Source organism: Moschus berezovskii, chromosome 13, assembly GCF_049115385.1.
Source record: "Moschus berezovskii isolate FMDL1 chromosome 13, NW_MosBer_1.0, whole genome shotgun sequence".
Taxonomy (NCBI): Eukaryota; Metazoa; Chordata; class Mammalia; order Artiodactyla; family Moschidae; genus Moschus; species Moschus berezovskii.
The window spans coordinates 2,161,361-2,185,494 of NC_142472.1; the positions used below are offsets into that span (position 1 = coordinate 2,161,361).

General features: G+C 48.9%; 1 protein-coding gene across 1 annotated transcript in view; it reads left to right on the forward strand.

Moving 5' to 3' along the window:
• Positions 1-24,134, forward strand: part of COL4A1 (collagen type IV alpha 1 chain) — a 135,380-nt gene that overhangs the window by 36,358 nt on the left and 74,888 nt on the right. The window contains exon 2 of the mRNA XM_055426709.2: positions 19,317-19,376. Within this exon, the coding sequence (XP_055282684.1) occupies positions 19,317-19,376 (60 nt within the window). The remainder of the gene's footprint in view (positions 1-19,316; positions 19,377-24,134) is intronic.

Consider the following 24,134-nt stretch of genomic DNA (forward strand, 5'->3'; position numbering starts at 1 on the left):
TATAAAATAACCTACTAAGTGTTTATAAGGAATGATCTACAAATAATCTCAACTACTGACTTCACGTCTTCACGAAGTACGCCATGGCGTGAAGCCTTTGATTATCCCGCCCAAGAGGCAAATGCAGGTTTCCATTCATTCCATTCAAGAGGTAACGCTGGTTCCATTCTGATGACAAAAGACTGCCAAGCCGCTCATTTTACTGGAGGTTTCCGAGTGGGTTGCAGTGGCGAGCTGGTCCAGCCTCTCTTGATGGTGTGCCTTGCCCTCGACAAGAAGATGCTCAGGTGGTTTTCCTAGCACTTACTCATCACACCGAGCTTGCCCTTCTCTGGTCTCAGCTTCAGGTCCAGACCTTGAAGTGCCAAGTCTTGTATGATAGCATTCCTGGAGCCCGGAGGTCGTCCGGAGACCCTCTGGTTTCTTAGCCCAGGTGGTTTGCTCCGTGGCTTGGAACAGAGAAGGACACACGGACTACTCTCTGGCTGCAAGGCATCCACTGCTTTTCTCAGTATGAACGCTTTCCGGGCAGGTTTGAAGAGAACACAAGGCTCGTCCAGAGAAATCTGCTTGCTGGGAGCTGAGTCATTGGTTCAAGTTCAGATTCCCAATTTTGAGTTTAAACTTCTGGCCCACTCACCACGGCAGGAGCTACCTTATGCTCATGGGATCTGATGGGTCTGGGACAGGGGGTCCTTGGGATCTGCACCAGGAGCGGGCAGGACTGTTGTGGACTCTTGGCCACACTTGAAGGGAAACATTGATTTTAGAAGGGGCTTCCCTGGAGACTCACTCAGACGGTAAAGAATCTGCCTGCAATGCAATATGGGAGACTTGGGTTTGATCCCTGGGTTGGAAAGATCCCCTGGAGAAGGAAATGGCAACCCGCTCCATTATTCTTGCCTGGGAAATCCATGGACAGAGAAGCCTGGAGGGCTAAAGTGCATGAGGTCACAAAGACTCAGGCACGACTGAGCGGCTGGCACACGCACATTGAGTTTAGAACCTGGTCCTTAACAAGAGGGGTGTCCTGCAGAAGACAGGCTGGTGGCGGAAGTCACTGAGGCTGCGTGCAACATGTGGAAGGACAGCTGGAAATAGAGACCCTTCACCTGGAAATTCCAGGCAGGTGATGTTAATTAGAGCGGCTGAGTCAGGAGACATGTGTTTCCCCTGAAAATGTATTGTTTATGCTTTCCTCCCCATTGTGTAAACTCAGACCCTCGGGTCAAGTGTGCGGAATTTCCTCTTCTTTGTACAGTAGCCTGGCTGGGGGCTGGAAAGGATCTCAGAAGTTGTTGATCTCTGTAATTTTGTCCAAATAAAGACTAGAATTCAGATTGAGGAGCAGAGGTGACTTAGATCCCAGAATCCTGTACTTGAGTTCTGCACACACAGGGAGCTTGTGAAAATCACTTTTGTATTCGGATTCACTGTAAATGTGTCAGGTAGTTCTAGTGGTAAAGAACCCGCCAGCCAATGCAGGAAGCGTATGAGATAGCGGATTCGATCCCTGGGTCGAGAAGGCCCTCTGGAGGGGAGGGCATGGCAGCCCCCTCCAGTATTCTTGCCTGGAGAATCCCCGTGGACAGAGGAGCCCGGAGGACTACAGCCCATGGGGTCACCAAGAGCCAGAGCATGACTGAGGGGCTTAGCACGCAGAAACGCACCCACTTGCCTGTGTGGTAGCCCAGTTGTCTGGAAGGCGGGTCTGGTTTGAAGTCCACCTTCTTGGTGTTGTCAGAGCTGCAGGAAGATCGAGGGCCCTGGGTTCGGGCCCTGGGTCTCAGGGCCCCCTCCCCGGCTCTGTGATGCTGGGCTCCAGAGAACAGTGGGGTGCCACTGCCTTTGTGGGACAGATCTTGGCTGTCTACCCACAGCTTGTGTCTTCCGTCTTGGCTTAGGAGAGTTGAGGCTTCAGTAAACTTCGAGGGATTGTAGGAGACACTTGATTCCGAGGCTGGGGAGATCCTGGGCTTCAGGACAAAGAAGTCCTGGGGCTTTCCCTGGATATAAGAAAGGGTGGAGCTTCAGAAGAACGGAACCAAAAAGAAGGAAGCAAGCAGGTCTCCAGATCTGATAGGTGGAAAGGGAGCTAACATGAGAATTGTTTTCAGAGAATCTGGTGTCAGAACCTGAGAGTGGGAGCTGGACTGTCGGTTTCTTGCTGGGGCTGTGCTCCCTGGGCGGATATGAAGGGAGCTTGGTGAGCCAGGGGGTTTGTGCTGGGCACTTTGTCTCCTGTGGCGGGCCCAGTGCTCAGCAGGGCGTGTTACTGGGTGAGCTTTGAGGTTCTGAGGAGAGAGAGTGGAATTTGTGAAAACACTTTTTTCCACCCACAGATTTTCTTACTGTGGTAGACTAGGCCTGCCATACGATTTACCACACTGACCACTTTGGAGTGTCTGGTCAGGGCCCTTATGTCCCTTGGCGAGCTCTGTAAGCGGCTTCATTGTTTCAGACTGGAACTCTGAAAACGTCAAACAGGATACGCTTGACAGAAATCTTGATACTCTGTGTCAGGTGAGATGCACGCAGTCTGCACTCACCTGGGGCTCCTGTATCCCCTGGTGATCTTGGCTTTATCAAACATGAAGGCTGAGGATGTAGGGTGTGGTGAGCTATGGCCCATCCTCTGTGGGCCGCGGGAAAGGTGGAGGGGGAGGCTCCTGGCTTCAGGGTTTGGGACAGAGACTTGAGATTGGGTGGCCTGGTGACCCAGTGCCAAGGACAGTGGCGTTCAGAGTGACTGAACACAGCTGCTTGTTTCACACGCGGAGAAGATGGAGCCACTGGGAACATGACGCCCGGGTCTCTGGTCCCCCCCGGTGGGGGCTTGTCCATCGACAGTAGTTGGCCTCTGGTTTCTGTGGCCATTAAGTTAGCAGAATTGCATTAGAATGGCTGCCTTCTTTTGATTTAAAATTATATAATTTCTCACGTTCCAAACACATTCTTCAGGGTCTCTTGGTTTTGCCTTTTCTTTTTTTATGAACCCCAAATGTGAAAACGGTTCACAGGCAACTGGGCCGTGAGCTTTTCCTCTGCTTGGCCGTGCGGTGAACAGTTCCAGTAAAGACAGGGTCTCATTTTCAAAGGGGGAAGGTTTGTGCAGTGCCAGCTTCCTGTCTAGTCCATGGAGTCAAACCCAAGAGGAAAGATGGACCATTTTGATCCTTTGACTCCTTAGGCTAAAATGAGATTTCCCATCACATGCTTTGCTCCACCTAGGTTTTGTAGACAAGCCTTTTTTTTTTTTTTGAAGCAGTATTGTTGGTGAAATGCTTTCAAGCAGCTTGTTTATCTTTGAACGAAGCTTAGAGTAAACATGTCGTGTCAGACGGGAGAGTGACTTGTACAGTCAGTGTTGGAACCACCTGATTAGGGTCCTAGCTGAAAACAATGCACAATGATGAAGGCTGGGCAGAGGAGGAGGAAGAGGAGGAGGAAGAGATGATGGTTTGCCCAGAGAAAAACAAGATCTGGAGAGGATGCTCGGGGAAGATCTGGGAAAAGCACAAAGTAACAGGGTGGAAAAAGCCTAGCTGTGTGTGGTTCTGAAAGTGGGGTGAAGGCTGCACCTCTTAGAGCAGACTCCGGGGGCCATGATGGCTCACTCAGGGGCCCAGGGAATCCCCAGAGCCTGGTGGAGGCCCCGCGCTCAGGTGTCAGATGGAGGATTTCGATGTGTGGTCCTGCCAGGCTCTGGGTGCTCAGGGCTGCTGGTGACTGTGAGCCAATATCTTGGTTGATAGATCAAGGCTGCAAAATCCGATGTGCATTTTCCATTTTTAATGTTATGAGATGCAATTAAATGCACCTACCGCTCAAACCATACTGAGCATAACATAACCTTACTTTTTCCAAGATATTTAATGATTTAAGGATTTAAAAAATACTTATCTTGGTACCCACAGTGTATTAGTTTTCTCTGTACGGTGAGATAACCGAAAGCCTTAGTTGATCTAAAATTGAAATCTGTGGCTGGTAAACTAGTATTATTTATTAACTTACTTATCACTCACATCAGCTGGTAATTCCAGACTGTATTTTACTAGAGAGAAGGTAGATGGCTGGAATAAGGAAACTGAGGTATAAAGATTCAAAATATATGTCACTGTTTAAATTAGTTTGTGGAGTTTGGGTATTTTGGGGCACTAATGGGAACGTGTTAAGCCATATCCAGTCACACTGAAACATCCAGTCTTGTGTTTCATATGCCCAGTGGCAGATTCATGGCATGGACAAGTTAATTATTCAGACTGAGTAAATGTCGCCTTTGAAGAAACGTAGCCCCGAGTGTGGTGAACTTGTTTCAAGGCATGTGACTCAAGGTCGTGAGGGGAGTTTTCACGTTGTAGCCCCCTCCCTCCACATCTGCGTCTTATCCAGAGGTTTGTGGATTGAAGTGTTGGGATTTCAAAATACTTCTAGTGCGTTGCAGCCGCGCACCCTGGCTTACGTTCCCATCGACGGCGAGGGACGTGCCTCTGCTCCTTTTCCATGAGCTGCGTCCTTTGAGTTGCTGTGTCACAGGACCAGCGCGCCATAGAGCGTCGGTCAGCCCTCACCGAGTATGTGAAAAGATTCATGTTTGTTCTCTCTGACCGGCCTAATCCAGAGTAGAACTCAGTTTCCTTTAACGCTCAGAACAACTGGATTTGCCCGATTTCAGAAGAAGCATATTTCCAAGTTAGGGGTTCCCAAGAAGGACATTGTAAATTGATTTTTTAAAAAGTGAAGAAAGGCTTAAGTAATTTAATCATCATAAAGGGATACTTCGTGTGCATGCACGGAGCCACATACAGAGACACATAATGCCTGTATGTGTGTGTGTGACTAAGATCAGTGGCAACCACAAAATTTATGTTATAAACAGCACCCTAAACACTGTATGATTAGTTGGTGATTCGTATCTTAATTGGGATGTTATTAACTCTTAATATAAGAGCAATTTGCAACTCAAAGTCCCTTTGATAATTCAAGAGATCAGTGACTGGACACACACAAGGGAATCGTGTTGGAATCTGGCAACAAGAAATAAGTAAAGAAAAAGAATTGAGTCACCACCTGTTATTGTATCAGCAAGTCATAAAGTGAATTGGAAGTGGATTGCTACCCTGTCCAGTCATATATCTTAACACAGTAAGACACATACTGGTGTCCTAAACGGTCATCTCTACTATGTACAGGGAAAAAATGACCCAGTTGCCAGTGGTGAATTTTGCTAACATTAATCCCTTAAGGATTCCATGTTTTATGTATTGTTTGGCCAGATTCTCCTCTTCAGTAGTTTTATTGGCTTGTGGCTCTTTCGTATTTAATTTCTTTCCAGAGCCGGCCCAGCTCATTGCATTCGGGACACCTTCCCCAAATTCTGTGTGAGTTATCCCCCCTTTTTATTCTCCTTAGTTTTCCCCTTTGAATAATGCCCTGTTTCTTCAAATGAGAAATAACAGGCTGTTTTAAAAATGAGCTTTCACTTAGAAATTAACATAGAAATTTGAACTCCAGAATTGGCAGTTTATGTAGCAAAGACCCTAAAATTTTTCAAAGAAAGAGACTTATCTTCCTTACAGCATGTAAAGACTTCCATCAAAATGTGAAAATATAGTCATCAAAAGCCAGGCGTGGTTTTGGTTTCCGATGGGATAAACCTCACCAGGAAATACTTGTTTTGAACCGTGTTCACCGTCTAGTTCTCCTTGTTTAATTTTAACTTCACTGTTGTTCAGTTGCCAAGTCGTGTCTGACTCTTTGCGACTCTGTGGACTGCAGCAGGCTTCCCTGTCCCTCATCATCTCCTGGAATTTGCCCAAGTTCATGTCCATTGAACCAGTCATGTCATCCAACCGTCTTATCCTCTGTCGCCCTCTTCCCCTTCTGCCTTCAATCTCCCGCAGCTTCAGACTTCACTGTAACTGGTAGCAAAAGATTTTCCAGGTATTTCTAGATGTTAACGCACTTTCACAAGTTCTTTGCCATTAGAAACCACATTTAAATGCTCACAAATCTCCTCAAACTCTCCCTGGTGGATAATGGGAGCAGTAAATTATTATTGAATACAAGTGAAAAAAGTTAAGAAGTTAGGACTACTTGTGTACCATTCGAATTGAATGGCCAAGGATATGGAGTGAGTGATTCATATTATTTATTTCAAATTTATATTCATATTAAATTGTGCATGGCTTACGTCTTCTAAATGTTTTTCTTAAATGCTCTTGGAAGACATGAGGTTTTCTGGAGTCTAATACATTTTGATAGTCATTGGTCAGTGGCTTGACATTTGGTTTCAACAGGAGCTGGTAAAGGTGAGGATTGGTTTCTTAAGTGTTAGGAGTAGGACTCTGCTCAGGGACGGTGCAGGGGTGTGTGGTTTGGGGATGATGTCTCTGCAGGCACCAACCGCGGGCAGCTGACCCTGGAGCCTCAAGGCAACCTTAGAGGTGTCTCTGGGTGTCTCTCTTGGCCTCAGTGTAAACACCAGACTGTTGCTGAGAAAACCACCGCTTCCTTCTGTGGTTTCCCCCGTTTTCCTTCTTAAACCATAAGTGTTGCGCTTATGTTTTTAGGTAGGTCTTTTGAAAATGCCACTTAGTGCTTGCAAAGCAGCGCTTTTGGTCCACCATCCATCATCTTCCAGAAAAGCCCAAGGAACTTGATGCTGTGGTTGAGCCCCTGGTCCAATGTCCGCGTGACCTGGGCGACTGTCACAGAGATTCTTCACGTGGACCTCTCTCATCTTTCGTCAGAGGAGGATAAGGCTTGCTCCACTGTTAGGTGTTTGCTGTTCCACAGGGTTTATTCTGTGGCATTTCTGTTCACATTTTGAGTTTTCAGACCTGGTTTTAAAGCTACACCTTGTTCTCCTTTGGGGCGATGTTTCCAACAGTGAGTCCTCTGGGTTTGCAGACCTGCACTGCAGCAGTTATGAATCTGTCATTTATAAGGAATCCAAAACCTCACATGTAGTTTTGAAAAGTGGCTTCAGGATGAGTCTGGTATTCGAGGCTGAGCGCAGCTATGAAAATTACATTTTGGCTTCATCCTGGCTGCTGGGTTCAGTCTAAACATGCACACTTTTTCTCAGACGTTTCCCGTATCTGACAGGCTGGAGAAACAGCTGAGATGACTGTCCTCACAAGGTGTTTTAGAGCCTCTGTGAAATGCAAGGAGTGGGAATGAAGCAATATCACATACACTCATTTAATGCACAGTGTGGTTGGCCTCTGGCTCACCAGAAAGAACATCTGTTTTCTAGCCTTGTTCCTGGAAATACGGTATGGCTTCCCGTCTAGAGAGAAACCAGCGATCATGTATAACATTTACCTGTTCCAAGGAATCCTGTTACCCTTGGTTTAAGTGGACTCTGTTTTTGAGTTGCATGACAGTCGTATTGTCGTCTTTCCCAGGTCACTTAGGCTTTTCATGTTGCTGTTTTAAGTGTGTTACAATCGGTAGGTCCTGAAAGGATCGGGAGGCGGGACCAGTGGGATCAACAGGAAATTGACCGCACTTTTTCCTCCCCAGTGGAAAGCTGTCTTCATGGCTTAGGACTAGTTACCTGTGGCTTTCCCAGCGCAAGCAGGGCCTTCAAGGCGTCTTGTTAAAGACGTTCTAACGAGGCAGGGAAGGCCGCTCCACGTGGCTCCCCGGATGGCTATCCAGTGAACGGACCTGGCGCTATCACACCAGGCTGTTGAGTTTCCTGCTCACTGTCGTGTGCGCAGTGAAACTGCAGCACGTTTCCCGGGTCCCAGAAGGAAGGGCCTCAGAAGCTCCCTAAGCTTCTTTCAAGTCACAGTTTAGCCCCGATGAGGGATTTTTCTGAAGCTACAGTGCAGAAAAGGCCCTGGGGTGGGGTGGGAGGCTGGAGCCGCTCTCCAGGGCGGGGGAGGGGAGCGTGTCTGTTCTCGTCCGGCAGGTCTCCTTTCCTGCAGACTCGAGGCGTCTCGGCGTCACTGCTTGTGAGAGACTGTTGACGCCGTGCTGCTAAGACAGAGACGGGATGTTAAAAGCAACTGTGAATGTGGGATTCCCACGCCTGGTGAAAGCGAGAAACTTAGGAGGGTGGTCCAAGGGCAACTGACCAGCCCCTGGGCCAGGGCGGACCTCAGGCACCTGGAGGCTGTGCGCCCACCTCTTCCTCCTCACCCGCCAGCCTCCCTGCCTCTCTCCTGCCTTCCAGCCCTGTCCTCTCCTTGCTTCCCTCCTCTTCCTTCCCCAGCCTTGGGAAACCCTTCCAGCTGCAGCACTGCGTCGCGTGTTTCCCACTCCAGGTGCATTTCAGGCAGCTGACGGGCTTGCGGAACGCGTGCAGCACTCCTGCTTACGCAGGTGCTTTTACACTGAGTGTTAAACGTGGAGACCGCACGCGCTTTACCCTGAGCCTCGGAACCGGCGTCCCTGGGATCTGGCGTCTTCCTCTGTCTCCCCGCCTCACGCCGGGCCCCTTCCCGCAGGCCGCCGGCCCTCCGCCTTCCCGGGGGGCACAGCGCCCCGGCTGCCTCCCTTCTCAGGTGCCCACCAGCCTGCCCTCCCCTTGGGGCCCCCACCCCGGTGCCCCGTACCCTCCTGCTGGGCCTGACCCCCTGTGCCTCTCTCTGGGCAACAGAGCCCCCTCCCCACACGTCCTCCTGCCCTGGCCAGGCCAGCCCCCTCCCCGCTCCCTGCCTGCTGCTCTGGGGTCTCCGGGTCCCTGGACCGGCCGTGGGGTCCCTCTCCGTGTGCCTGCGGGTCTCTGCTCTCTCTCGTGAGGGGCCTTGGATGCAGTTTCTCACTTTGGCCTCCGGCTCGCTGTGGTACTCAACTTGGCCTTGTCAGCATTGCGGGCCGGGGGGCCGTGCGCCCTGCCCCGGGCGTGCAGTGCAGCTGAAGCCTCCCGGCGGGTCGGGTCAGAGGTGCACTGGGTGGCTGAGATGGTGTGGATGCACGAAGGCCACTCTCCCCCCACCACCCAGTCTCGCAGCCCCACTGGAGACAGACCTGGAGCAGAAACAAGTGACTCAGGGGCAGGGGCCATGCGAGGCCTGGGTGAGGGGCTGGACTCGGAGTCAGAGAGCCAGAGCCATGGGGCAGCAGGACGGTGCAGGAGATGGGGTGGGATGAGCTGCTCCTCGCAGGCTGGAGGAGGTGGTCTGTGGCTCTTGGGGGAGCGTCGTGGACCCGGGAGCCGGGGACTGGGGCGGGAAAGACAGTGCGGGGGCCATGGGCATTCTGGGTGGGGGGACAGTTCAGTTCATTTGCTCAGTCGTGTCTCTTTGCGACCCTATGAACCGCAGTACGCCAGGCCTCCCTGTCCATCACCAACTCTCGGAGTCCACCCAAACCCATGTCCATGGAGTCGGTGATGCCATCCAGCTATCTAATCCTCTGTTGTCCCCTTCTCCTCCTGCCCTCAATCTTTCCCAGCATCAGGGTCTTTTCCATTGAGTCAGCTCTTTGCATCAGGTGGCCAAAATGTTGGAGTTTCAGCTTCAGCATCAGTCCTTCCAATGAACACCCAGGACTGATCTCCTCTGGGATGGACTGGTTGGATCTCCTTGGGTGGGGGGACGGGCAGGTGAGAAAGGTGTCTGGCTACCTGGGGAGAGTTGCCGAGGCTCGGAAGCCTCCTGACGGGAGGTCCCTTCTGAAGGTGGGGATGTCCTCTCTGGACCCTTGCTCATCCCGGACAGTCAGTGATTCTGGGAGAACATTCTATCCAAGAACTCTGCAGCTTCGTCCTTCAGGCCAGTGAGTCAGCACGCACCAGGGGCCCACCCCACCCCCAGTTCCCATCTCCAGGCGGCGTTCCCACCCATGGGTCCCAGCGGACACGCGCGCGGTCATCTGAGCCGCGGTCACGGGGCAGCTAGTCATCGACCCGTCTGTGCATGGGGCCCCCAGTGACCTGCGGGAGACGCGTGGGGCTGCCCCGACACCCTCGGTTCACCCCCCTCCCTGGGCGAGGACACTCCAGGTCCACCCCCACCGTGGGAGGGAGTGAAGCTGAGTCAAGCCACGTGGTCCAACGAGGGAAACAGGAGAGCCGGGCTGCTGTCTCATGATGGAGGTCGGAGCCAAGCACACACCCTAGGGTGCTCATGCAGCTTGTGGGGAGCCCCCTGCCCCCCAAGACTGTGCAGACTCGGTTCTCAGTCTGACTGCAAGAGATGTCGCAGATCACAGTTCAGTTTGTTTCTCAGATGTTTCATGCTCTTTTTTTTTTTTTTGCCAAGAACATATCAACACTTGGAGTTGTTTTCCCAATTGAGCAGAAGTGTTTTGTGAGTCTCAAAGTAGTGGGGATATTCTGTTTCCATGTTTTCCATGATTAGAACAGAAATGTTATTTTCCTGAACTGAATTCTTTTCTGTTGTATTAACGAGGAAAAGTTATTTTCACATCTTTGGAATCACATTCATCTTACATTTATCAAAACAAAGCGCTGATGATAGAATCACCATCAAGGAAATGCAGGTGAGAGCACGTGGACTGTGAGCTCCTGGGATATCCATCACCCTTCCATCCACAGTTCCCAGCATATTTTTGGAGATTCAAAAATGCTGTGCAAATGTAGACTTTTAAAATTACTATTATGCTTCGGCATTTGGCCTAGAGTTTGCATTCTATCTTGTTATGAGTTTGCTTTGTTTTCATAAATGACTTTTTTAGTTGGAAAATTTAGAGAACACTGTATCATAGTGGCTTTAGTGAGGGGGTTTTCTTGGCATTTACTTTAGTGGAATTCCTTCGCACCTGTTAACATGTTATTTCAGTTTAGTCGCTCAGTCGTGTCCGACTCTTTGCGACCCCATGAATCACAGCACGCCAGGCCTCCCTGTCCATCACCAACTCCCGGAGTTCACTCAAACTCATGTCCATCGAGTCGGTGATGCCATCCAGCCGTCTCATTCTCGGTCGTCCCCTTCTCCTCCTGCCCCCAGTCCCTCCCAGCATCAGACTCTTTTCCAGTGAGTCAACTCGTTGCATGAGGTGGCCAAAGTATTGGAGTTTCAGCTTTAGCATCAGTCCTTCCAATGAACACCCAGGATTGATCTCCCTTAGAATGGACTGGTTGGATCTCCTTGCGGTACAAGGGACTCTCAAGAGTCTTCTCCAACAACACAGTTCAAAAGCATCAATTCTTCGGTGATCAGCTTTCTTCACAGTCCAACTCTCACATCCATACATGACCATGGGAAAAACCATAGCCTTGACTAGACAGACCTTTGGATGTGACTGGTGATAGAAGCAAGGTCCGATGCTGTAAAGAGCAATATTGCCTAGGAACCTGGAATGTTAGGTCCATGAATTAAGGCAAATTGGAAGTGGTCAAACAGGAGATGGCAAGAGTGAATGTTGACATTCTAGGAATCAGTGAACTAAAATGGACTGGAATGGGTGAATTTAACTCAGATGACCATTATATCTACTACTGTGGGCAGGAATCCCTTAGAAGAAATGGAGTAGCCATCATGGTCAACATGTTATTTAGTTTTTTAAATGTTTATGGTTTGTAATTTTGCACCATGGGATTTTGGTTCTTTTCAGTTGGAGTGGATTTGCCTTGGTTTCAGGTGTGTAGCACAGTGGGTCAGGTGTGCATGTATCCACTCTCTCAAGATTCTTAGACTGGATCCTCTATTCCTGCAGAGGTCACCACAGGGTGTCTAGTGACGTGCCCTGTGCTCCCCAGTAGGTTCCTGTTAGTTATGCTGTCACGAATTTTTGAATCCTATGCATACATTTTGGGGGGAGGGGTGAGTTTTACTGAAGAAACGTGTGGATTCGTAAAGGCCCAGCTCAGTGACTCTTAGGCTCCTTGGTCAGAAACCAGGTTGATCCAGGATGTTTTCAGAGGCTCAGAAGCCCCTTGAGTCCCCTTCTTGTCACCTGTAGCCCCAAGGACGAGCACACTGCAACTTCATTTGCTCAGGTTTGAACTTTATATTGTCAGAGTCTCCCAGCTTGTTTTTTGTTTTTTTGTTCTGGTTCCATGTTGCTCGTCTTCGAGACCCATCCATGTCATAGCCCGCCAACCTCAGTGGGTAAGGATTTCATTCCGTGAATCCAGACCTCCATGTTTTTATTCTGCTATTTCCAGTTCTCCCTGCTGTGTAGAGTGTTGCAGTGGTCATTCTTGAGCACGCCTTCAAGAAAGACTTTATTAAAGCAGAGCAAAATGCAGACATTGTAAGTTTGCAGCTCAATGAATTTTTATACATGTTACTGCTCACCTTGGTCGAGCAGAGAATGTCCCAGCACCTGGAGACCTTTCTGGCAGCCCCCCGAGGCCAGCAGGCTCCTGACTTTCGCTGTTGATGGCATCACTTGTTCTGGATCTTAATGCTGGGAAGTCATACAGTGTCTGCTCTCCTGCTGAAGTTCTTTTTTAATCATGGCTTAAAATGGATGTGAGAGTTGGACTATAAAGAAAGCTGAGCGCCCAAGAATTGATGCTTTTGAACTGTGGTGTTGGAGAAGACTCTTGAGAGTCCCTTGAACTGCAAGGAGATCCAACCAGTCCATCCTAAAGGAGATCAGTCTGGGGTGTTCATTGGAAGGACTGATGCTGAAGCTGAAACTCCAATACTTTGGCCACCTGACGCGAAGAGCTGACTCATTGGAAAAGACCCTGATGCTGGGAAAGATTGAGGGCAGGAGGAGAAGGGGATAACAGAGGATGAGATGGTTGGACGGCATCACCAACTCGACGGACATGGGTTTGGGTGGACTCTGGGAGTTAGTGATGGACAGGGAGGCCTGCGGTGTGCTGCGGTTCATGGGGTCACAAAGAGTCGGACATGACTGGGCGACTGAACTGAAAAACTATTTTATTGAGGAGTGGTTGATTTATGATGTTGTGTTAATTTCTGCTACACAGCAAATTGATCCAACTACACATCCATCTATCTGCCTGTACACACACATTCTTTTTCACATTCTTTTCCGTCATAGGTTGCTGTGAGGTTTTGAGTACAGCCCCTGTGCTACACAGCAGGACTTTGTTGTTTGTCCATTCTGTATATAATAGTTCGCATTTGCTAACCCCAAACTCCTAGTCCATCCCTCCCCTCCTGCTGGAGAAGTTTCAGGATTCTGTTTCAGGGCACTCCTGTCTGGGCTGGAGGTCCATGGAGGCATTGACAACCATTTTGCAGAACTCCTTGGCAGTACACACACATTTAAAACAAGAATTTCCAGAAATAGCATACTCTAGTTAAAATTACAAACAGGGTGTGAGCTAGGGCATACATATTAAAATCTCTCATATATATTCTGTGTTTCTTTATGATGTTTTAGTTTCCAAAAAGAGTGAGCTCATGGCACTTTGAGGGGAGGGTGTTATATTTTATCCGCCGAACTGACATTTTGGGGATAATGAAACAGTTAAAAGTAATAGAATTGAAAAGGTCGAACTTCAGTGGCGTGTGGTGAGGGCAAATGCTGTGACATGGTCTCAGTGATGAGCAAGTGTGATGCGGCTTTTGATGACCTCTGCCCACATATGTGGGGGGCAGACGCAAGAGAGAAATCTGGGACAAGACACGTGTGATGCTGAGCTCCAGTTGCTGTTCAGTCGCTAAGTCGTGTCTGACTCTGCGACCCCGTGGACGGCAGCACGCCAGACTTCCCTGTCCATCACCAACTCCTGGAGCTTGCTCAAACTCATGTCCGAGTCGGTGATGCCCCCCAACCACCTCATCCTCTGTTGTCCCCTTCTCCTCCTGCCTTCAATCTTTCCCAGCATCAAGGTCTTTGCTAACGAGTCGGCTTTTCGCATCAAGTGGCCCAAGTATGGGGGCTTCGGCTTCAGCATCAGCCCTTCCGATGAATGTCCAGGATTGATTTCCTTTAGGATGGACTGGTTTGACCTCCTTGCTGTCCTAGGGCCGCCGCCTAATCTTGTTGCAGAAGGGTTGTTCTGCTGGACAGCTCCCCCTGGAGGCGGGGTCTGGAAGCTCCACTTTTGATCTGTACCCGCTTTTCAATTTCTGCCCTGGTGGCCCTGAAATACATCCCTGTGTCTCTACATGTTTCTTTAGTGGAGTAGATGATTATGCACGAGATTCTCCGAAGGGGGGCTACCACCAGGAAGAAAACGGGGCTCGTCCCATCACCACAAAACTATTCTGACATTTTGCACAGCGCAGAGAATGTGAAAAGGAATTTGAAAGATAAGCTGTTTAGACTTGGCTGAGATCCACTTGTCCCTATTTGGCGGGATGTGAAACACATAAAAATTGTTACAGTGGGGTTGGTACCGGGCTATCTCCCATCAGAAGCAGGGAAAGAAGCACAGAAAATCGAGGACTTCACTCTGTTTAACTCATTCCAGACATGCTTCCCTGTGGAATATGTGTCACGGTTAACAAATTACCTTGATTGGGCATTCTCTCTCTCTCTCTTTTTTTTTTTTTTTACACACATACAATGGTGTAGCAGCTGGCTTCCTTGCTTGGGTAAAAAGCCTCTCCAAATGGAATTAGCAAGCCTCCCCCTTCCTGTATGCCCACCTAGAACTCACTGTGACGTCAAGAAGCGCTTTCGGTTGGCCTGCAGGCCAGAGAAAGAGCGGAAATTGAGTTTATTTTGAATGACCGTCTCTGACCCCCATCACCCCTCTTCCTTCTTTGGCGCGCGTCCTGTGTGTCGTAAATCTTTGGGAATTTTTAGAACTTAGCACACTTTATAGCATTAATTCTGATGGTTTGACTTTCTGGGAACTCTTAATTGGGGCAGGAAAGAAAACGTGCATTCCACTCACTGTTTTATCCTCTCGTGAAGAGTGTAAAGAGACTCGTGCAGAATATAGAGTACTCCGCCGACATTGTTCCTTTAACATTCCTTTCCAGCTGTGTCCCGTGTGATGTTTAAGCTTGGTCCCTGCTGTCGACGGTGTCCGTGTCTGACAGACTTTATTGAGTGCTGGTGTAGTCCTTTCTTCCCTTTCAAATACTGTTAATTCAGGTCGGCTTCCACCTGGAGGGAATTTGTTCCGCTCTTGTGGTGAATTGCTGGCCGTCAAGATCGGCTTGGTTTTCACTTAGTTATTCTACAGGCTTTGGGGCACAAATGGTGGTTCTTTTGCCTCTGAGGGCTTTGTAGGCTTCTCTTACGCTCACATAGCCTGAGTGACCCGTGTCGCTGTGGGCCACAGATGAACTCCTTCTAAGGGCTGGCCAGAAAGCTCGTTTGGGTTTTCCCATACCATCGTTTTGGCCAACCCAATAAGACACGGACCAAGACCCATAGCGCTGTGACCTTTGAGATCTTCAGCCACGCCCCCCATTTCCAGGGGGAGACCGTCTTCCTGACCAGCCTGGTCAGCGGGACTGTAGTTCAGTGTGTGTCTCACGGGGGAGAAGGCATGGGCCTCCTCGGAGGACTTGGGGCTGGTTTACGTGACCTCGCACCCCGGGGAGGGGCCAGGCAAGAGGGATGGGTGGGAGTGCGTCAGAGAGTACAAGTTCTTCCTGTTCTAGAAACCGAAACACATGGGCAGGGAGCTAGCTGCTTGGAGCCCCACGTCTTCCAGACCTCAGGAAAAATGAGGAGGCCTTGTCCACCCCCTCAGATGTGCAGCCAAGGGAGTTGCTGGAGCCGGTGGGGGGGTGGAGGGTGGGGGACGGGGGATGGCTGCTGGAGCCAGTGGGGCCGCCTTGTCTCTTTTGACTGTGCGGAGAGGTCCAGACGCAGGATGTAATTCCCCAGGAAGTCATGAAACTCGTGACATGGCCTTTAGCATGTTAGGTCCCCAACGAAATTGTGACTCTGAGTAACTCAGGCCGTTTTTTCATTCACCCTTTCGAACAGTGGTTCAGGACGGAGGGTCGAGACTTGCACTACTGCAGGCTTTTATTTAATGAGCTATTTCAAGATCAGACAGTCCAGCAGATCGAAGGGACGCTTGGGGAGTTATAGATGTCCTTTTCAGCCAGGCACCCTCGAGTCACAGCTGAAATGACTCTACATGCCAGGGTGAGATCCAGCATTGGTCATTGTAGGGGCCAGAATAGCAATATTTCAAAGTGGATTTTATTTAGCAAAGTGAATGTGTCTCTCATGATCTTTGTTTGTTATTCTAAAAATTAAGTGTTTTTTTTTTTTTTTTGTTAATAGAGCCATTTTGCACAAAATGCTAGGCCACCCAGATTGTGAAGCAAAAATCATGGTCTAAAAATGTCTTTTGTTCTGAAAAGTTGCCCATCGTTTAGATGTTCTTTGAATTATCAGTGCTTCAGGATTGTCTTCTAGGGCCAGAAGTGGTAGTAAAATTTCCTGCATGAACAAAGCAGATAAGGAGACGTGAATGTCTTTTGTCTGGGATTGAGAAATTCTGTTTTTGCTTGATGTAAGCTGGTGGGAGAGGGTGAAGGTCCTTTGTTTCTGTCAGAGGCCGTAACGAGACTTCAGTTCTTTTTCTCATCTCAGACTTCTTCCAGTAGTTGTCATGGCCTGGAGTGTTGTTCAAGGGAAATTTGCAGGTGTGTTTGTTTCTGTAGCAAAAGCTCAAGAAACAGCTTGACCTCAGCATCCACCATGGGGGCCCTCTAACCTCTTATCTGGGGTCCCCTGCAGTTAAGGCATTTGCTGATAGCTTAAGGGAACAGTTCCAGGAAACTCACTTTTATAACCTTCCTCAAATTGAATAAAGATAAGCTTCTGAGATTTTAATCAGCCTTTCAGAAGAGGAAACCTCAGAATCACCAAATGGCCATTTTCAACTTCGGTCACTGGATTCCCACCTGGTCTGGTTTTGAAGACGCTGTGGTTAGGAAAGCCCACCCGCCCCCCCGGGCTGCTCTTGGGCCCCCTGGCGAACCTGGGAGGTGGGTGGACAGGTCCTAAGTCCGTGGGTCTTAACCTGATTGGCTCCTATGGGTAACTGAGCAGAGTGAACCCAGCTCAGAGGCAGGGACGTGGTGGGGAGGTGATGTTGCAGAGAGGAGGCCACCTGGAGTCCAGGTGACGCGGGGCTGCCTCAGCTGTTGGGCTTGCCTGGCTGGGGGCTAACCGAGCAGCTTCGAGCCGTGCCCGGGGCCCCTGTGAACGTCTGTTCTCCCCGGCTGTCTGGGGATCTGGAGGGGTCCCCCATGCACTGATAGCCCCTTTCTGCAGTGGTTTCTCAGAGTGCTGTCACTCTGCTGTGAGCTGACACACCAGTGTCGCTGGGTTGTCATCTGGGGTTGCTATTTGAGACTGATTAAACGGACACCAGCATCTCCGCCACCACCATCAAAACAACAGCCATCAGACGCCTGCTACTCTGTCTCATCAGTTCTCAGGTGTATTCGTGTTTAAACACCTCTGGGGTTGGCGCAGATCGAACAGTAGACAGGGTGCTGTGGTTCAGTCAGCGGTGCGTTTTACAGCCGATGTGGTCACAGGTGAAATACAGGCTGTATCAGGCTGGGTGTGACGCTCTGAGCCTGCCCTCCAAGGGCTCTCGGGGTCCTGGAGACACACACGCAAGGACTGTGAGACGCATGTGACAAATGTCACAGTGTTGTTCAGTCACTCCGTCGTGTCCCACCCTTTGGGACCCCGTGGCCTGCAGCACGCCAGGCTTCCCTGTCCTTCACTGTCTCCCAGAGCCTGCTCAGACTCGTGTCCGTTGAGTCAGTGATGCCATCCAGCCGTCTCATCCTCTCTCGCCCCGTCTCCTCCTGCCCTCAGTCTTTCCCAGCATCAGGGTCTTTTCCAGTGAAACGGCTCTTGCATCCTGTGGTCAGAGTGTTGCGGCTTCAGCATCAGCGTGTCACAGCAGAGTCGTGTAGTCCACACGTCTTGGGCCCTGGGTTGGAGCAGTGAGCCCTTTCTTGGGGATGGTTGAGGAGGCTCTTTTCTGCAGTCGTTGGTTCTTTAATGTTTGTGCATTTCAGATAAATTTCTGGAGCACAGGTTTCAGGTTTTAGCCTCATCTCTTTGGACAGTTCTAAGTGGTCACGCAAACCCAGATTCTGAAGCAAAACTGTGTGCATGGATTGATTTACACTGTTAGGAGGTTATGAGCGTGCATGCTGAAAAAACTGCCTGAAAGATGAATCAGGGAGAGGAATAGATTTGTAGTGTCTGGAGTCTGTTTGGACTGTTGTCAGTTGTCCCCATTTCCAAAATATAAAATTAAGAACAGCTTACTGTCTTGGAGGCACTTGTTCAGATTTCATTTTATAAAATAAGTATTTCCAGATGTAATCATTTTATGAAGAAGATTTCCAAGGCATCAGAACCAAGACGAGTATGTTTGTTTCTTAAAAACAGACTTTATGCAATCACAATACCGTTAACAATATGGTTTTATTTTCCAGAAGCTCTATTGCCAGAAGCCACATTGAGGTGTACACTTCGTCTCAGGCTTAATATCGAGCTGCTAGTAAACTCGTTAACTAAATTCTACCTATCGCACCCTCTTCCATTCTGTCCACAACATCTGTCTATTCTGGTTTAGAATTTGGATTCTTCTAAAGAAACTGCAAATGTATTGAGCACCATCGTCATTTGTCTTCTGATGCATTGGCAGTTTTCCATGATGGGAATTGAATTGAGTTCATCTCAACCTTGTCCTGGCATGTTATATTAACTCTCCTAACTCAGAGTTCTCATCTGTAAAGTGGGAATGGTAATATGCGTCTTGTTGGATAGGAGGCGTCTGGTTGATTGTTGCATTCAGTGGGCATTCGAACATGCCGGTTCCCTTCTTCTCCAGCTTATCTTATCCACTTGACTTCTTTATCATGCATTTTAACTTTAATTTAAATGTTAGAAGTGAATTACAGGAGCATTTTGTTGTGGAATGTTCTTTTATTGGAACTTCCCAATTTAATTGAATTAAAAATTTGTTATTTAGGCTTTGGGCTTGTTTGCTTCCTTTTTGCACATTTTGCATGTCGTTGTGTCCTGGGTATGTGAGGGATGAAGCATGGACTCCACTCCCCGCCATCAGTTTCCTGTGGTCTCAGGGCTGAAAGTCCTGTATCAGAAGTGCCTTTGCAAGTAGGGGTGGTGTCCTGCTAAACCTTGGGAAATGGAGAGAGTCCATGTCTCAGAGTGTCAGTGACAGCGTTCCTTCTTTGGACTGAGTGATGCTTTGATGTGTTCCATTCGGGGATTGCTGTTCTGTCTGCCAGGGCCAGAGATGGAATTCTGAGCAAGTGCAGAAGGACTCGACCCTAGGACAAGGCCACAGAGTGTGTGTGTTAAGATCGGGCTCGTGGTACCCGTTAGGGCTTTTCCCATAAATAGCGAAGGTGCCAAAAGAGTTTCAGTTGAAACCTGGACCTCCGTTCACAGGTGTTCTATTTTTTAAAGCTGTTTTCTCTTCCTTCCAGGGTGGGTGTGCTGGCTCTGGCTGCGGGAAGTGTGACTGCCACGGCGTGAAAGGACAGAAGGTGAGTAGCCCTCCAAGGCCAGCGATCCCTCGGGTCACCGTCACTGTGGAAGTCATTACTTTAGAGCAGCCAAATAAATAGCAGGTCATGCCGAAGCCGTATTACCATTTCAGGCATTTCCCCATAGCAATGCAAATGAAGCAAAACCAGGCTTAACAATATTTTTGAGGCATCTTGACTGCTCCTCCCCAAAGCTGGTAATTATTGGTGGCAGTTAACATTAAAAAAGCGATTTGGTTTCTTTCCTTTTTTGACTCTAGAAGGAACAAGTGTATTGGCAGAAATTCCGTTGAGTCAATCACATTCTTTGAATGTGCATGAGGACTAAACTTAAAAAAAAAGTTTCTCTTGAACTTGAGAGCCTTCTATTCAAATCAGAGTTTTTAAACAGTTTTACATTCGTCACATACTTGTCTAGGTTTATTTACAGAAACAGTAACTATTTACCATTTCCCTAATGTACAATTATAATATTTTTTTTCTAAGCAATACTCTGCTCTCTCTCTCACTTTAAGAATCACAGATCTGCATGAAGATCATTTTCTCTCGCAGGCAGCTTGGGTCTGTGCATTGCAGTTGTTTGGAGAGAGGGTTTTCACCCCAGGACAGGGCAGCATCCTGTCACTGGGTGGGGTCACCATGGAAACTGGGTGGGGCCACGGGAGAACATGGCCACTGGGCCACAGCAGCTGGGGCCACGCGGAAGCGGGGAGGAGACCCCTGGTCCTCTCCCACTCTCTGGGAGCTGGGGGTGTCGTTCGGGCAAGCCATCGCGTGTAGTCTGCGCAGGTCTCACTGAACCACAGACTCACACTTCTGAGATCCAGCAAGTTCTACTTTACAGGAAATCATTCCGTTTGTTGTCAGCTGTTTGCTGACATACCAACACCGTCCTTTTAAAGAGTCTGTTGACAGTAGATGCCACCGCTGCTACCTGGACAGGTTTTGAATCAGCGAAGCTGTGGAAGCGTTTTCCTGTCTTCCAGCACCCGCTTTGCCCTCTGTAATCCCTCTTGTTGCGCTGTCCCTTCCTACTGGGGAAGGGTCTCTAGCTAGTTCCAGGCTGCATCCTCGAGAGTAACGGCAAGATGCTCCTGTCACAAAGACTCTTTTTGTGTGTGTCTAACTTGAATTGTAAGCATGCCGAACTAACAAAGAAATCCTTCAAACTGTAGAAAGTGGAACTTTCAACAAATAGGAAATGGAGGCCTTTATCAACAGCACTGTGCTTTTCTTGTAACTTAGAGCGTCAGAGTTGGGGGAGGGGAGGGGGAGTTGGTGTTCCTTGCTTGTAAAGAGAACGTGTCTTTTCCACCCGCTTTCTCGGTTTCATTCTCCACCATCGACTGCACCCCATGGCGGCATTCCCTCAGGCTCTGGTGCTTTTCAGACCCCAGTCCGGTCTTATTTTTCTAGCCTGATTCATTTTACTGTTAACCCCAAATCTCCCCCTGACATACGAGGAGGTGGGTTCATTATGTTCATTATATATGAGGAAGTAAGTTCATCCAGGTGCAGCTTTCCAAATACGTTTGGCCGACTTCCTGACTTGACAGGGGCCTGGCCCTCATCAGTTCAGAGCTGGTGAAAGCACCTTCAGAGACGGCAGGTCACGTCTCGGGGTGTCTCGACAGCCACCCTGACGAGGAAAGGGGCTCTAAGTGTTTCTTTTCAAATCCGAGCATGTGGAAGCCCTTGCTTTGGCCTTTGCATCAGTGCCGGCCAGGTCTGTGTGTCTCCAGGCCTGGGAACACACGCTGTAGGCCTGCCTTCTGCTCAGGCATGGGAAGGTCAAGGTGGGAAGGTCACAGGGTCGCCATGACCCTTCCTGGTCTGCCCATGCTCCTTCAGCAGACTCCTCCATCGTCCACTTTGCGTTTTATACCTTATTATTATTAATCAATAGTGAAGTGAAAGTGAAGTCGCTCAGTCGTGTCCGACCCTTAGCGACCCCATGGACTACAGCCTACCAGGCTCCTCCATCCATGGGATTTTCTAGGCAGTAGTACTGGAGTGGCTTGCCATTGCCTTCTCCGATTAATCAATAAAGACTGTTTAAATAAAATACTGGCAAGCAGTGGGTTAAACCATCCTGAATTTGTGTTTTAAAAGGCTGTAATGACTGAATGGATTCAGACAGCCTCTTGAGATTCAGGGGAACAGCTAACTGATTTAGGATTATATCCTTTAAACAGAAATCGGAGCTCTGTCTTTTCTCCCCTTGAGTATAAATATTTCAGGTCCCATGGTTCACATAGCATGAGCCGGGAAGAGGGCCTTCCTCCCACTGAAAGAGGAAATTTTAAACTTCCACTTATTGTCTCGGACGTGATGTTAAAATAATCAGTTTAATGATGGGAAACACTGAGCTGGGCCTTCAGATCTGATTCCATTTCTCTCATCCCAAGGTCAGATAACAAAGAAATGTATTCTTGGCTGGCACGTCAGCAAGAGAAGGTGGTCTTCCTCATGTCCCACCGCTGTTCTCAGAGCCAGTCCTATACGTGCGGATTGGATGTAAATGCAAAATGAATAAAGGCTTGAGCATCACAGAATTTGCCTCGAGCGGTTCAACCCACAGACCTGCTTTTGAGCTGCCAATGCATATTTTCAGTTCTCACAGGGCTTGTGTTGCTGTTCTCCAGTGTCTACAAGTTAAATGACTTTTGAGGTGTTTTTGAAAATAGGATGAAAAACGTCACATAACTCGGGGGGAGCAGACGTTACCTAAATGGGACAGTGTCCTCTCATTGTTTCTGAGACACGCCTCCTTGATGGACTCTTGAACATATTGGTTATTGAGGATCCACCAATGGAAATTGGAAGATGTCCAGTGTAAATCACCAAATCCCTTTTGGCAAAGTCCTGAGTTCCATGGAGATGAGATTCCTTGACAGAATGTCTGATATCCTCCAGATTTCATCAGCAGATATTGGTGCCTTAGGTCACTGTTTTCTGATCTCACAGTTATCAGTGCAGTGCTAGGGATCTTGTTCTCGAGCTCAGCGCTTGGATTCATGAGCTTGTCACAGATTTCAGTCTTTGCTGACTTGTTTGTTTTCCCGGCGCCCAGATGTTTTCTCTAGGTAATTAATCTGGGTTTGTACACAGTGACTTCGTGTCTTTCCTGAGGCCTCTGCAGTGTGGGAATTTTATCTCCTTAAACTGATTAGGGTTTTGAATGCTTGCCTCCTCAGTATGAGCCAAAAGTTAAGCTCTTCTTTTGCTCCGTAACCTGATTTTTCAACTATTCAAGGTATTGGAAGAGGCAGCATAGTCCCACGAGTGACTCCCTTGGTCTTGTAAATTAACCATTTCTACTTTGCGAAAAGAACAGAGTTTGCACAAGAAGTCTTACAAATGTTTTAGCCAGAGAAGCCAGGGTTTATGTAAAGCTATCATCCAATCCTGCAGAGTCCAAAACTGGAAGCCTCAAGTTAACTAGAGAGGTGGGAGATGTACATGTGAAATAAACAGCAATTGAAGAGTAAGTGATCACATTGCAGGAGAAACAGCAGAGAAAACCAATACTCTCGTTGTCCTGAGAAGGCAGTGATCCCAGTGGCCTAGGACTGTAAATAAAGGGACGGCTTCCTGGATGAAGCAGGATGCAGGCGTGTTGTGTCCTTACTGATGCTCCAGACTCACTGGGACGTGGAGCAGGGCCACCTGTCACGCGTTTGCCTAGAGTCACGTGCTGAGTTTAACTGCACTGATCAGAGAAAGCAGCCCCCGTGGCCTGCTGGTGAACATGACCTTGGCAAAGGATGGATGGCTCCTAATAGAGGGGCTTTGACAGGAACTTCCCCAGGCCACGGTCTTGGGGAGCACAGAGAGTCTTAATTAAGCAGAAGTGTTATATTTCTGAGGAGTGATGAGAGCAGGGTGGTCATCTCATAGCTTCTCAGGACACTTTAACCTGCTGGTACCCAGGTCCTTGCCAGCAGCGTGGGGAGGGAGCCAGTTCAGTTCAGTCGCTCATTTGTGTCTGACTCTTAGTGACCCCATGGACTGTAGTACATGAGGCCTCCCTGTCCATCACCAACTCCCGGAGCTTACTCAAACTCATGTCTGTTGAGTCAGTGATGCCATCCAACCATCTCATCCTCTGTCGTCTCCTTCTCCTTCCGCCTTCAATCTTTCCCAGCATCAGGGTCTTTTCCAATGAGTCAGTTCTTCGCATCAGGTGGCCAAAGTATTGGAGCTTCAGCTTCAGCATCAATCCTTCTGAATAGTCAGGACTGATTTCCTTTAGGATGGACTGGTTGGATCTCCTTGCAGTCCAGGGAACTCTCAAGAGTCTCCTCCAACAACACAGTGCAAAAGCATCAGTTCTTCAGCACTCAGCTTTCTTCACAGTCCAACTCTCACATCCATACATGACTACTGGGAAAACCATAGCCTTGACTAGACGGACCTTTGTGCAAACTCAGCCTGAACTGAAAACCCCTGAGCTAGTCTAGTCTCTTCTAGGGAGTAGGATGCAGGCGATGGGATCCAAGTGCTAATCGGAGCACAAATCAGTTTCCGTTCTTCAAGGAAAGACGATCCTGACCTGCGAGGGCCCAACAAGAGGACCTCGTGGTTCAGACTATTCTGGAGTCTTGACCACGGTCCCGTTGCTCTAAGACTGGATCCGTGGTCTGTATGCTGCTCTGCTGGCCACCTGCCAAGGAAAGCAGACCTTCTGAAGCCTCTCTGTCGATGGGTGGTGATGGAGCAGATTGCTGAGGCCCACAGAGAAATGGACCTGGTGAT